This window comes from Rhincodon typus, chromosome 2 (assembly GCF_021869965.1).
Source record: "Rhincodon typus isolate 14 chromosome 2, sRhiTyp1.1, whole genome shotgun sequence".
Classification (NCBI taxonomy): domain Eukaryota; kingdom Metazoa; phylum Chordata; class Chondrichthyes; order Orectolobiformes; family Rhincodontidae; genus Rhincodon; species Rhincodon typus.
In genome coordinates, this window is record NC_063333.1 from 58306964 (window position 1) to 58320568 (window position 13605).

A 13605-nucleotide genomic window follows, 5' to 3' on the forward strand; every position below is an offset into this window, starting at 1 on the left:
AGATGCTGCCAGACCTGCTGAGCTTTTCCAGCAACTTTGTTTTTGCTCCTGACTTACAGCGTCCGCAGTTCTTTTGGTTTTCATTTGTTTCAATCAAGTCCCCTCTTACTCTTCTAAACTCCAGTGGACTGTCCAGGCTTTTTCCATCAGATAATCCACCCTTTCCAGGTATTACAATGTTAAACTGTCTCTGAACTCTTTCCGTTTATATAAAATTAGGGATACAAAGAATTCTTCAATACAATATCAAATCAATGATTCAGTTATGACTAATAGATACATGTATTTGGGTGAATTGAGCATCATAGTGAATTAGAGCGCACCTTTCATCTCTCGGAACTGCACTAAAATCCAGTTTGGGCGAATGGGATAAGCATGTTGTCTCATTGTTGGCTGTTAGTGAAATTGTTCAGAATTTGACACTAAGGTCATGGTCCATATAGTTAGGGACAAGCCTGCTCTGGAAGCTGTAATTCTTTATGGGGTTGGGGCAATCAATTGCCTGAAGTCGTAGATTTCATATTTCTGAGGCAGGATTTCATCTAGTTTAGCAAATCATGACCTGCACTAGCACAGCTCATAAAAAGCACACCTGAACCATGTTTCACATTTGACCTTTGACCTTTTCACATTAGACTTGGGTTTGGCATGCATCTTGCAAGCAGCAATGAAGGAATGTGGGTGTAGATTTGTCCACCTTTATTCTCCAACACAGCAGCCCAGCTTCTAATCCCATGTAAAGGTCTCCTAAACTCAATCCTCATTCCCTCAAAATCTCACATGCCCTCATAAAATCGCATGCCACCTAACATTCCTCAATACCACCTCATGCCCACTCATGTTCCTCCATGCCGCTCCATGTCATCTCTAGCCCTCATGGTTCACCATGCCTGCCCACATCCCCCACCCAATCCCAAGTCATCCCATATTCCCCATGCCCCCTCTGATCACCATCCCCACCATGCAATATCCATGGTCACTCATTCATTGTGTCCTATATATATTTAAGAGCTATACGATAGACATGGGGATTATTTTAAAATCATTAGGAAACCATTAATCCTGTAAGAATCTAAGATAACCCTAAACTCAAATTCACTGTCATTGATACTGGACTAAAAGCACCTGAGGAACATGTTGTTGTAATCCTTTATGTGGTTTTTTAATAGGTTTGTAAACAAATAAAAACAGGTCAAAGATGAAATCTGTTATTATATGTTCATGAAAGTTTCACTAGTTCTTGGATTAATGAGATCAACTGCTGAGCTGGAGCTTTTGAAACACAACCAAGCATTCATTATGGAACAGCTGTAAAAACAAAATGTTACAGATTCATTGGCAGAATAAATCCTAAAAGCAGTGTGCCTGCCAATCATGGAAGGAAAGTACAGACCAATTATTTATTCTACTTTCAGAATAATGGTTTTTTAAATAGCCAGAACTGTCAGACTGCTTAAATCAGAGCACAAAAATAAGACTGCAGAGGACATTTTTTAAAACATTTTGTTACTATGTCTACAATTACTGAAGGCTGGTCAAAGAAAAGATTAATTTATCTTTAAACAGTACATCCCTATGATGAATCACTATATTAAAAATGCATCAATATTAAAATGCAGCACCTAATGGTGACATATGCAAGTATCAAAACATTTCACACCCACCATTCAGAACGTTGCCAAATACTCAGCAAGAGTTTCACTTCCTTCACAAACTCTCAATCCTGGCATGTTTTTAATATGCTTCCAAATGTCAGCACCTCCAAACAAAAGTGGTACACAGAAGAAAGTCAAATTTTCAAGCTCCATCTAACATGGGGAACCCATCTTTCGCAGAAGTCAATGTAAGTTTCATGCTAGGTAGTCTTGAAATGCAAATAGTCCAGAGAAGGATTGCATGGGACCAGGGATGTAGAAGAAAACTTCATTTCCACCAAAAACAATTGAAGTGTGACTATTTGCATACTGAAACGTGCTTCTGCTCCACTGCATCAGGCCCCAGAGCAGAAATATCGATGGTGGTTCAGAAGAAATGTGACTCGGAGTACTTCTCAAGTCCAGTGAGGCAAATCCTAATAGGAGTGACTAGGTAGATCGCCAGGGCAGGACAGAGGGTTCCAGCGAGGCTGGTCTTTGTTACTGAGGGGAAAGCAGACTTATGTAGGCTAACAGGTGCCTGAGCTATAGGAACCCAATCCTCCTGCACTATTAAACTCAGCTGCCTGGCCACATGGCAGGCTCCCACACCCCCCTGCCAAATACCAGTGACAGTGCTTAGTGTCTTTTAACGGCCATTAGCTACTTAAGGGCCACAATTGGCCTAAAAGCTGATGGGCTGCTCAGCACCAAACCTGCCGCTTATAAGATATTATTGACAGAAGTGTGATGGCAATGGGCACAATTCACAGTCCACAACAAGTTCCTCTCATCAATCTTTGCTGCCAGCCCACTCCAAGGGAAGTGTAAAATTCAAACCATAAAATTAGAAAATCTAATCCCAAAGGAGACAAGCTTACATGATATCCATTTCTCAGAACTAATCAACAGATCAGTGATTTTACTCAAGGAAACTATTGTGGTCTGAAGTATGAGGAAGGATCCCATTTGGGATAGAATCTTAAGAATTGCATCTGATCATTAAAAACTACAAGACTCAGACATGCTTGTGCTACTATAACAACCTCCATATTGCAACGAACAAAGGAATTCAGCCATCTACCTTTTGCCCATCCCCCACCTTTCACTTCACTTCCAAAATAAAAAACATTGATTTTTGGGACCTGAATGAAATAAAGAAAATGAGAAAAAAATGTCGTCAAGAAAGAACATCTTGATGGTTACATAATTAAAACAATGCAGCTGTTAAAATGCAATTATCGTAAAATGTTTCTCATTTCTTTGTATTTTCATTACAAAATGGTTCTTTGAGTGTGTCTCTGAAGAATGCAGCCTTGAATGAAAATGGTACTTCAAGTTGACATTTAAGTCCTACTAATTGTCACTTTTGGTTTGCCAGTCAAAAAGCTCTATTATAAATCACTTTAAGTATGCTTCAGTTAGTAAAAATAACTTTTGTTTAATCTTTTGTAACTTACATGAACCTTGCATTTGAAGTTGTTTTCTTCATTGCTCTACATTCTTTCCATTTGGTTGGCAAAACATAATGATTCATATAATGTCTGCCACCAAAAGAGGATTATGGTATAATCAGATGTAAAAGAAATAGCCTTTTTTCTGATGAAGGGTCTAGGCCCGAAATGTCAGCCTTCCTGCTCCTATGATGCTGCTTGGCCTGCTGTGTTCATCCAGCTCTGTACCTTGTTGTCTATTACACGTATATAGTGTGTTTCACATCTTCAGGATGTCCCACAGTGTTTTATTGGATTATTTTAAATCACTTTTGTAATGTACATAAATGAGATGTAATTAATTTAAGTTTATGTATCAGTGTGGTACAAATAGTTATACAAGAAACCATTACACTAGAATTATTTATCCAGTGTAAAAAATCTTTTGCATAGTTTGCAGCTATGCGGGCTTCCACCCATGTTACCAAGTTGGAATGAAATTTACTGAGAGCTTTGTGCTGATCATTTATCAGAACATTATACAGTCTTGTTTATCAAATTGTGCTGTAAAAACCCGTGAACAATCTAGAAAATAATCTAATATATAATATTTTGATAAAAGAGAGATAATAATTTTAAAACTCAATGATTTCACATTCATGTATTGTTGACATATACTGTTTTTCCTATCTGAAAGACTGTCAATAATTTAAGTAATTAGCAATAAGCGGAAGAACTTGTTTGCCGAATATTGCTAGGTTTTGCACACAGTCTGTGTTAATTCCTTGGGGTCAGTCAACACCACAGGCCACTACCTGCATAGCCTGCAAAGTTTGATGAGTGAGGAATCAAAGAGGCCTGTGCAAGTCGTCGCCAGTACTGCTATCTGCCTCTGAAAAATAAAACGGCTTGAAGAAGAGCCCAGAAAACACAGTTTTCCCTTAAGTATCATTTCAATATGATCTAATTCCTTTCTATCTTTTTTCATCTTTGTTCAGCTGGACCATTATCCTGCAGTACCTTACAGCCTGCCACCAACGACAGATATCGAGTTTAACTTTCTGAAGACACTGTTCCTAGGGAGAGTTGTTGGTAAGTGTGAATGGTGTGAACTAATATTTATCTTCTAAAAATACATTTGCCCAGATTTTACAGTCAGTGATAGTGCAGTGACCAATAATCTCAAAGAAAACTGCCTGTAAAAATCCAACAAATTCTGTGAAGCAGACTTTCCCCTTCACTATGCAGTTTTAATCAAATGCTAACTCATGGGAATCTCCTGGTATGCAGCAGTGATATCAGCAGAGCATTAATTCAGTCACATTGACATATTCTCAAAGTCAGAAAATTAGTAATGCCAAAGTAATGAATCTTTTCATTGTTAATTTAAAATTTTAGGTGGTGAAATATATGATTATGGATGGGTTACAATAGAAGCTAAAATTTAAAAAATTGAAGAAAAATATTACTTTATCAAATTTCTCTATTGTGAAAAATTTTTAGAGAGGGAGCAGTTAGCTGCAGTTATGAAGCTACTATTCTGTTAAAGGCCTCAGTGCAGCCTAGTCAACAATTCACCCACCGGTTTTTAGAATGAGACCAATTGTGTAAGAGTGGAAGGTTTTGTCAATACGAAGTGTTATTATGTTCATTAGTTGCAATCTGGAATGTTTCTCTACAATGCAACCTTTGAAGAAGTTTAAAATCACTCATAACCCTTTAATTTTTCATGCTATTTCACACAATTGAAGTTACTGTCAGTTTCAGTGGAGTGATAGTAGCGAACACTGATAGTTTGGAATTATTAACTCTGCAAAATACAGGTTTTGAGCAATGCAGGTTATTTGGGAGAAATGTAAGAAAAAAAAACTCATTAGGGGATGACTTTGTTAGTCTAATCCTCCTGCCACTGGAAATAATTTCTTATTACTCACTCCATCAATCAATTCATGATTTTGAATGACTCTCCAAAATCTCTAATTACCTTTTCTATCTGCTCTAAGGAGCAAATCTCCACTTCTTTACATGACAGAACTCTCTCATCCTGGTGTATAAAATCCCAGCTGCATCCTCTCCCAAATCTTGACAAACTTCCGAGAGTGTTATGCCCAGAAATGAGCACAGTGCTCCAACTGAGGCCTGAAATATTTAATAAGTGTTAAGCATAATTTCCGAGCTTTTATGTTCTATTGCTTTATTAACAAAGCCAAACCTTCTGAATTTCACCTGCCACCTCAAGATTTTATATACAGGTACCCACAAGGCCTTCCTGCTCCTTCAACCCCTTTAAATTGTTCCCTTTTTCAGTCCACATTGTCTCTCCTCATTTTTCCTAAATCTGTATATCATTTCACACATTTCATTTCATCTAAAGATTGCTTATCTCCAGTCCACTTACACCCGCCAGAAGTGTGTTATTATTCTCCTCATTTTTTATTACATCTCCATGTTTCGTGTTATTTGCAAAGCCTTAGATTTATACCCTATCTACCTAAGTCCAGGTTATTAATATACATTAGAAAAGCCCATGTTTTGAATCGTGACCTTAGGCTGAAACCAATTTATGCCTCTTTCCAGTTTGAAAAACAAGTCCTCATCACTACTTGCAATTATCTGTCTTTTTAATATTGTAACCAGGCTACTATTGTTTCTTTAATTCTGTAAGCTTTCAATTTAGGAAACAGTTAATTATGTGATGCAAAAGTAAAATATAGCTGATGCTGTAACTCTGGAATAAAAGCAGAAAATGCTAGAATTCCTAAACAAGTCAGGCAGCAGCTGTAGAGAGAAACAGACGTAAAGGTTTGGTGCAATAAACTTTCATCAGTGAATTGAAACATTCCAAAACCATTTGAAATGCTATATACACAAAATCACCGGCATTATCCTCACCAAGCCTTTGCATATCTTCATCAGTAATCTCAAACACATTAGTCAAACACAAATTTGCCTTCAACAAACCAATGCTGACGTTTATTTGATCGCCCTTTCTTTTCCAAATGCCATTTAATTTTTGCCCTTGATTATTGTCTCCAAACATTTCCCCACCATTGTCATAAGGCTGGGTGGCATGTAGTTGCCAAATTTATCCCTCTCCTATGTTCAAACAGACATTGAAATCCTCCAGCCCTCTAATACTACGTTCATACCCATGGGGGAATGGAAGTTTGGGTCCAGAACCTACGCAATTCCATCCTTGCTTTCTTTACTTAATTTAGGATCTCTCCCATTTGGATCAGATGACTTTTCTACTTTTAGAATGGCCACGCTATTAAATACAGATATACTCTCTCAGAACCAGCAGCCTTGGGACCCAAGTTGTGCCAGATTTTGAAGTTTCCTGGATCTTGGGTTGGGCACTGTGTGCATTGAGTTATTCAATCCAGTCAGGATCATGTGAAATTAATGACAGCTTTGAGCATAGTAATAGACTAACACACGACCGAAAAAAATAGTTAAGTCCAGTACTATGTATATCTAGTCCAATTCTCCAGTTAAGGTCATTTTAATTGATTATTTTATTTTAAATGATACATGGCACATTCTGAAAATATTCATTTTTGCAACAATTACAATTTTTAAATAGTTGTTTTCGAAAGAATGAATCTCTACCTCTTTTCTGAGCTTTGTCAATCCAAGACAATATTGCTTCTATCTTATCCTTTCCTGTTTTGTTGGCAACATCTTCCTCTGTTGAAGATGTATGCAAAACATGCAATTAGCACTTCAGTTAAGACCTCTGCCTTGACAAGAATGTTGCCCTTTTGGGCCATGAATAATCCGACCCATCCCTTCACTAATCTTTTACTATTTATGTTTTAATAAGTCTTCTAAGTTTTGTTTTAACTGGTACTGTTTTTCTGTTCACCCATCAATCCATGTTGCTGACCTACATTGGCTCCTCACCCACCAAAGCCTCAATTTTTATGTTCTCATCCTTGTTTTCAAACCCAACCACAAGCCTTGGCTATTCCTATTTTATCACCTTTCTTCAGTCTAAAATCCTCTGGAAACTCTGTGGAACTGTACAGCTCATATTCTGTGCATTCCTCAATTCATTAACTCAATATTTTCTTATGGATCAGACCAAACCCCCTAAAATATATTAAGAAGATACTGTGGACTCTAACTTTTCTTATTTTAAAGCGCCAGTGTAAGGTGTTGTATTCCAGATGCAATTCAATTGATCAAACTACCAAACTTGAAATAAAACACACTTTAATACACATTATAATTAAAATACAGACAACATAAAAATAAAGCAAAAGAATTGGATTAGCTCTAACTCTATCAAAATGCTTAACAATATATATATTGACTACTATTAGTTAACTGTTCCAGTATAATAATATCCTATAAACACACTCTTGGCAAAGGCAAATTCAGTAAAATATATTGTCTCACATGTAATTCTAGCAGCAGGAAGAGAATCCCAGCTTTTAGCTGTAACAGAGAGAGGAATAAAAGCTTCCACACCCAGCTTCAAAACTCCAGAAACTGCTACTGAAGGCAAAAACTTTTTAAAAATCCTGGTTCCATGGGAGGTTGACCCTATACCTTCAGGCTGCTTCTATTGTTCCAACTTTAAAACAAACCCCAAGGCCTCACAAGCTGTTAATTTTATTGGCTTTAGAACAGACTGCTCAATACCTCTGTCTCAGCCTTACTTCTTAAAAAAAAGGACAAAATACACCTCTTAAAGCCACAGTAACGTCACAATTGGCAACAATGTCTTTACTTGTTGAAGCCCACAATTCTGGAATTCCCTTTCCATAGTTCCCTGACTTATAGTGTTGCTCTCATTCCCTAAGGCAGCTTAAAACTTTCCTCTTTGACCAAGGTCTTCATCGTCAGTCCGAATATTTCCTTTCACTAGGTGACAATCGTTTCGTCTGATTTCACTCCTGTGTAGCACTTTGAGACCTTTCGATAAGTAAGTTACTGTATTAATACAAGTCGTTGTAGATATAAAGGTAGGCTCTAAGGGCAGGGCTGAAATCCATCTTATTTGGAGATATTTGGAGGTGCTATTTTCATTGTCAGTATTAATTTTGCAATTAAAATGCAAGTTTGGCATGAACAATAAGTGTATGACCTTTAGAATAATAGCAGCAACTTTGAGGGGAACAAATCGTGGATTATAGCGAATTTTTGCTGAAGTAAAAACTGCAATATATGCAACCAGTAATGGACCAATAAAACCAAGAGAGACGCCAATATTTCAAGCCATCTGGTTCTCATTTTAGGACTATCAGAATTGATGAGATCAAAATACAAGTCTGATTTCAAGCTCCAAATATTCAATGAGCATTGTCATTCACTTATATTTAACTTAATGAATGATTTATGTTTCGTTGCTATGAGGCAGAGAAGATTAATTTTAAGCTATAAAAACGTGCTCACTAACAGAATAGGAACTGCAGTTTCGGTGTGCAGATAATGTTGGTATTCTTCAAAACCTGCTTTAGCACAATGGGGAGTTTTAGTATTACCAGTTGATTTGCATAATAAATACTTGTGCTGGATTGCAGAAATCAGGTCTCCTATCTGTTCCTGTCACTTAGAAATAAATATGCAGCATGCCATCTACATGTGTTAAGTTGATTAATGAGGTAATTTTATTAATTGCGACTGTTGATCAATGTAGTAACAGTGGTATATTGGTAAAAGGTCAGAGATTTCTGCCAACAACAAGCATTATTTGCATTTCAGAAAAGGTTTATGTCTATTATGTATGTGGATTCATGGTGCGTAGTTGCAAAGATGACTTGAAGCTTCTCCTGAATATTGCTTCAGATGGAGCTAAGCTACACACTATGATTATCACTTGTTTGCTCTGTAGTTTGTACTAAACTAGGTGACAACAGGTAGGGCAATGCAGGAGTACTAAATTGGCCTCAGGTACTCTAAACTACAGAATGGAAAGTAAAACAGATTTCTGCTCTTGATCATTACTGTTCAATGCCTTGAGTTGTGAAGTCGACATGTATGACAATCAAGCGAAAATAAGATCAGACTTGCATTGGCCAATTAGCCATCACACATACTTTGATTCTTTGCAGAATGGTCCCTTACGTGAGGTACTCATAGAAGCCAGGGACCACTGAGCTGCACCTAACATGGGCCAGCAGCTTTAAAACAAGGAGGCAAAAATGAGCAAGACATTCTTGAGCATTTCTCAAATGATTGTCTTTTCTTAGAGATTGATAATTCTTTGCCCCCCTTAATACATACAATGAATTAAAAGGTTTTGTTTCAAAAACCCTGTAGAGAAATGTATATTTACTCTAAGAGTGTGGTGGTAATAGTTTGGCTGCTGTCTTCAATCAGCAGATTTTATTCATAAAGTGACAAGCACAGATTAGTTGCAAAATGAAAACTGGCAAAGGACGCCTTGGGAGTTAAGGATGACTGAACAGTTTGGATTTCACTTGTCCCGTAAGCCCTTTGATATGATTTCTTTGATGCTTCCTCTGGTTTAAAAAAATCAATGCCAGATGCAACAATTTCATTGCACGACGTGAGCAACTTCTTTCATTATATTTTATATGGTTATTGAGCATTGCTGGCAAGAACAACATTAAGCCCTTCTTAAAGTCCTTTGAAAAGATGGTGATGAGTCATTTTTCAGAATCACTGTGGTGCATCTTGATTCAATGCAAAAATCTGATCTCCAGAGGTGAAATAGAGTGACTGCTGTTCAAGGCAGCATCTGATCAATTATGACATCAAGGAGCCCTAGTAATACATAGATCAGTGGGAATTGAGGAAAACTTTCCATTGGCTGGAGACATACCTAGTAAAAAAGAAGAAGGTTATGATTGTTGGAGATCAATCAACTCACTCCAGGACTTCCATGCTGGAGTTCTTTCGAGTATATTTTTTCTAAACAACATGCTCAGAGGCGTCATGACATCTCTAGAACAGGTGGGACTTGAACCTCTTAGCTCAGAGGTAGGGACACTACCACCACACCACAAGAGCTCTTTATGTTCCTCAGGGTAGTGTCCTAGTCTCAATCACCTTCAGTGGCTTCATCAATGACCCTCCCTCCATCATAAGGTCAGAGGTGGGAACTCTTCAGACACTGAAGTAGTCCATGCCCAAATGCAGCAAGTTCTGGACAACATCCAGGCTTGGGCTGATAAGTGGCACATAACATTCGTACCAAATAAATGCCAGGCAATCACCATCTCCAACAAGAGAGAAGCTAACCATTGCCCTTTGACATTCAATAGCATTACCATCACTGAATCCCTCACTGTCAACATCCTGGGGGTTACCATTGACAAGAACTAAACTGTATTTGCAATGTATACACTGTGGCTACAAAAGTAGGTCAGAGGCTAGGAACTCTACAGTGGGTAACTCACCGCCTGTCTCCCCAACACCTGTCCACCATCTAAGTGGCAGAAGTCAGAAGTCTAATAGAATGCTACCCAATTGCCTGGATAAGTGCACTCCAGTAACACTCAGAAGCTTGCTATCATCCAAGACAAAGCATACGCATTGACACTACATCGACTACCTTCATCATTCACTGTCTTTATCACTGACACACAGTGGCAACAGTGTATACCATTTAAATGATACACTGTAGTGACTCAACAAAGCTCCACTAATAGCACCTTCCCAACCCACAACCTCCAGCATCTAGAACAAGGGCTACAGATGTATGGGACTGCCACCATCTGCACATTCCCTTCCAAGCACACACACTTCTCATTTAAAACCACATTGAATTTCTCTTACTGTTACTGTATTAAAGTCCTGGAACTCCTTCTTAACAGCACTGTAGATGTCCTTATACCCTAAAGACTGCAGCAATTCAAGAGACAATTCACCACCACAGTGCTGTTAAGAAAGTGCTGTTCTTTTGATCCCACAACAAAAGTAGTGTGTGGTTTGGAGAAGAACTCACAGATGGTGATGTTCCCATGCATCCCCTGCATGTTCCCAGGTAGAGGTCATGCATTTGTAAGGTGCTGCTGAAGGTGAGTTATTGTGCGCTTCTCACATATATATTACACACTGCTGCCACTGCGCACCTGTTGTGCAAGCATGAATATTTAAGTTGATGGAGGGGTTAATAATCAAGCAGATTGCTTCTTCATGATGATGGCAAGTCTCGTGAGTGTTGGGAAAATGAAGTCTGTGTTTTGTAAATGGAGGACAGACATTGCAGATTCAAAAAATGGGATACTCACCTTAGAAGCCACAGCTTCTGATCTGTTCAAATTCAGTTTCTGGTCTCTTTTCATCATGGGGCTCCTCTTTTGTTGGGAATAGTCATTGCTTGCCTGTTTTGTGGCACAAATTTTACTTATCTCTTATCAGTACATCTAACTGTGATTGATGTCAGGGTCTTGCTGCAATTGAACATAGACTGCTTCAGTATATGAAGGTTACAAATAGTTCAATTGAATTTACATCCCACCAGGTGCAGTGGTAGATTTGAACAATGTCCCTAGTATCCATATTTATCCATGTACTGTTGTCTCCTCTCAAACTAATCTGTTTGATCATGTAGTGTTAAAGTGTTTTAACTCACTCAGAGATAGTAAGAACTGCAGATGCTGGAGTCAGAGATAACATAGTGTGGAGCTGGAGGAACACAGCAGACCAGGCAGCATCAGAGGAGCAGGAGAGTTGACGTTTTGGGTCGGGACCCTACTTCTGAAATGGAGAGGGGTAAGGCAGCTCAGAAGTAAATAGAGAGAGGAGGGGTGAGGCTGGGGAAGGTAGGTGGGATGGTAATAGGTGAGTGCAGGTAGGCAGTGGTGGGGGTTGGTCAGTGAGGTAGGAGGGGTGGATAGGTGGGAGAGAAGATGGACAGATTGTGTCCCACCTCCTTGACCTGACACAACCTGTCCATCTTCTCTCCCACCTATCCGCTCCTCCCACCTCACTGACAAATCACCACCACTGCCGACCTGCACTCACCTATCACCATCCCACCTACCTTCCCCAGCCCCACCCATCCTCTCTCTATTTAGTTCAGAGCTCCCTTCCCCCTTCCCCATTTCTGAAGAAGGCTCCTGACCCGAAACATCAACTCTCCTGCTCCTCTGATGTTGCCTGGCCTGCTGTGTTCCTCCAGCTCCACCCTCTACCATTTGTTCTGTTCAACTAGTTTCTGTCATTTATTACCAGAAATTAATCTTCTATTGGTTTCAGTTGATTATTTTTTAAAGATGACAATGATAATCAGAGATCTACTGCATGACTAGTTGGATTGTTACTTATAAAATTAAAACTTATCTAGCACTTTTGCTTGCTGTAGTGCAAAGAAGATATTATAGCAAGTGATAAAATATTAGGGGCAACCAGAATAATTAAGAGAATGGGGAGATTAAATTATAATGAGTAATTATGTAAATTAGACATGTTCCCACTGAAGTGAAGGAGTATTATTGTTGTTTTTAGGATTCTAATATTAACCATGACAAGCTGTTTGACTTGTCCAGACCAATGGAACAAACAAGGCCTGTGCTTAAAAGAGAGTTGCAGGGTGGGTGGTAATCACAAATTCAAAACTAATGGGAGATGTATGGGAATGATTTTAATGGGGAGTGTAGAAAGAGTCTTGAGCTAATAAATGTTATAAGCGGCAGCTCATATCAATGGTATGCTGGAGGCAGCTTTAACAAACTAAGAATGAGACTTCCATCCTCAGGGAAAGGAAGTCCTGCCCTTGACAGCTGCCACCAATTTGATTGGCCATCAGCGAAGTCATCCTAGTAGCATTAGAACAAGTATTGGCCACTGGTGGGATTGCAAGGAAATACTGGAGAAAAGGCAGTTTAGATACTGGACTAAGATACGTCCCAGTGTTTTGGTCATTGAAGGATCAGGTGGCAGGACTAAGCAGCTGGGGTTCTGGAGACCAGGGAGGATGAGGGAGGGCAGATACAAGTTGGGGTTGCATCTTGAGGGGACGCCTTCAATGGGCACAGGCAGCCCCTGAGACAGATAACTATTTCCTTCCTTGAATTGTGAAAGCATGGACTGATGTTTCTCATTTCACCTTCTACCACCCCAACATATTATGGTGGTGGACGTCTTAGCTGGCCTTCAATTAGCTGGCTAGCTGGGTTTTCCCACCTGCATATAATGTGTTACAGGTCAGAGCCAAGCAAGAAGGCAGCAGGCTAGCCATCCATTCTGTTTCACATGACCTTGCCTGCAAATAAGCCAGCAGAGAGGCTTTAAGGATCCCCCATTATTTCACTGAGTGAGTGGTCAATCAGAGTCCTTGGGGAAATGATGGAAGCAACTAGTGTTGAGTTAAACAAACATAAATAATTTAGATTTGTTTCATAAAATAATATTTTGATATATAGTCATTTGAAGCATGACATAAGTTCAGAATAACATGCTTAGGAAGAATAGATGATTTTGGACTTATCCATTCTAAAGCCTTTCCAGTGCCAGAGATGTTTCTTACCTGATATCTGTTGTAGACTAATTGATAGAAATTGTTTGCATTGATTAGTCAGCAAAAAGCAATTATTATTCAACCATGCAGTTACGAGGAG

At 38.9% G+C, this 13605-nt stretch overlaps 1 protein-coding gene across 1 annotated transcript in view; it reads left to right on the forward strand.

The window, feature by feature from the left end:
* Window positions 1-13605, forward strand: part of LOC109913433 (contactin-associated protein-like 2) — a 1704267-nt gene that overhangs the window by 1604502 nt on the left and 86160 nt on the right. Inside the window, exon 21 of the mRNA XM_048610560.1 lies at window positions 4066-4159. Coding sequence (XP_048466517.1) covers window positions 4066-4159 — 94 coding nt within the window. The remainder of the gene's footprint in view (window positions 1-4065; window positions 4160-13605) is intronic.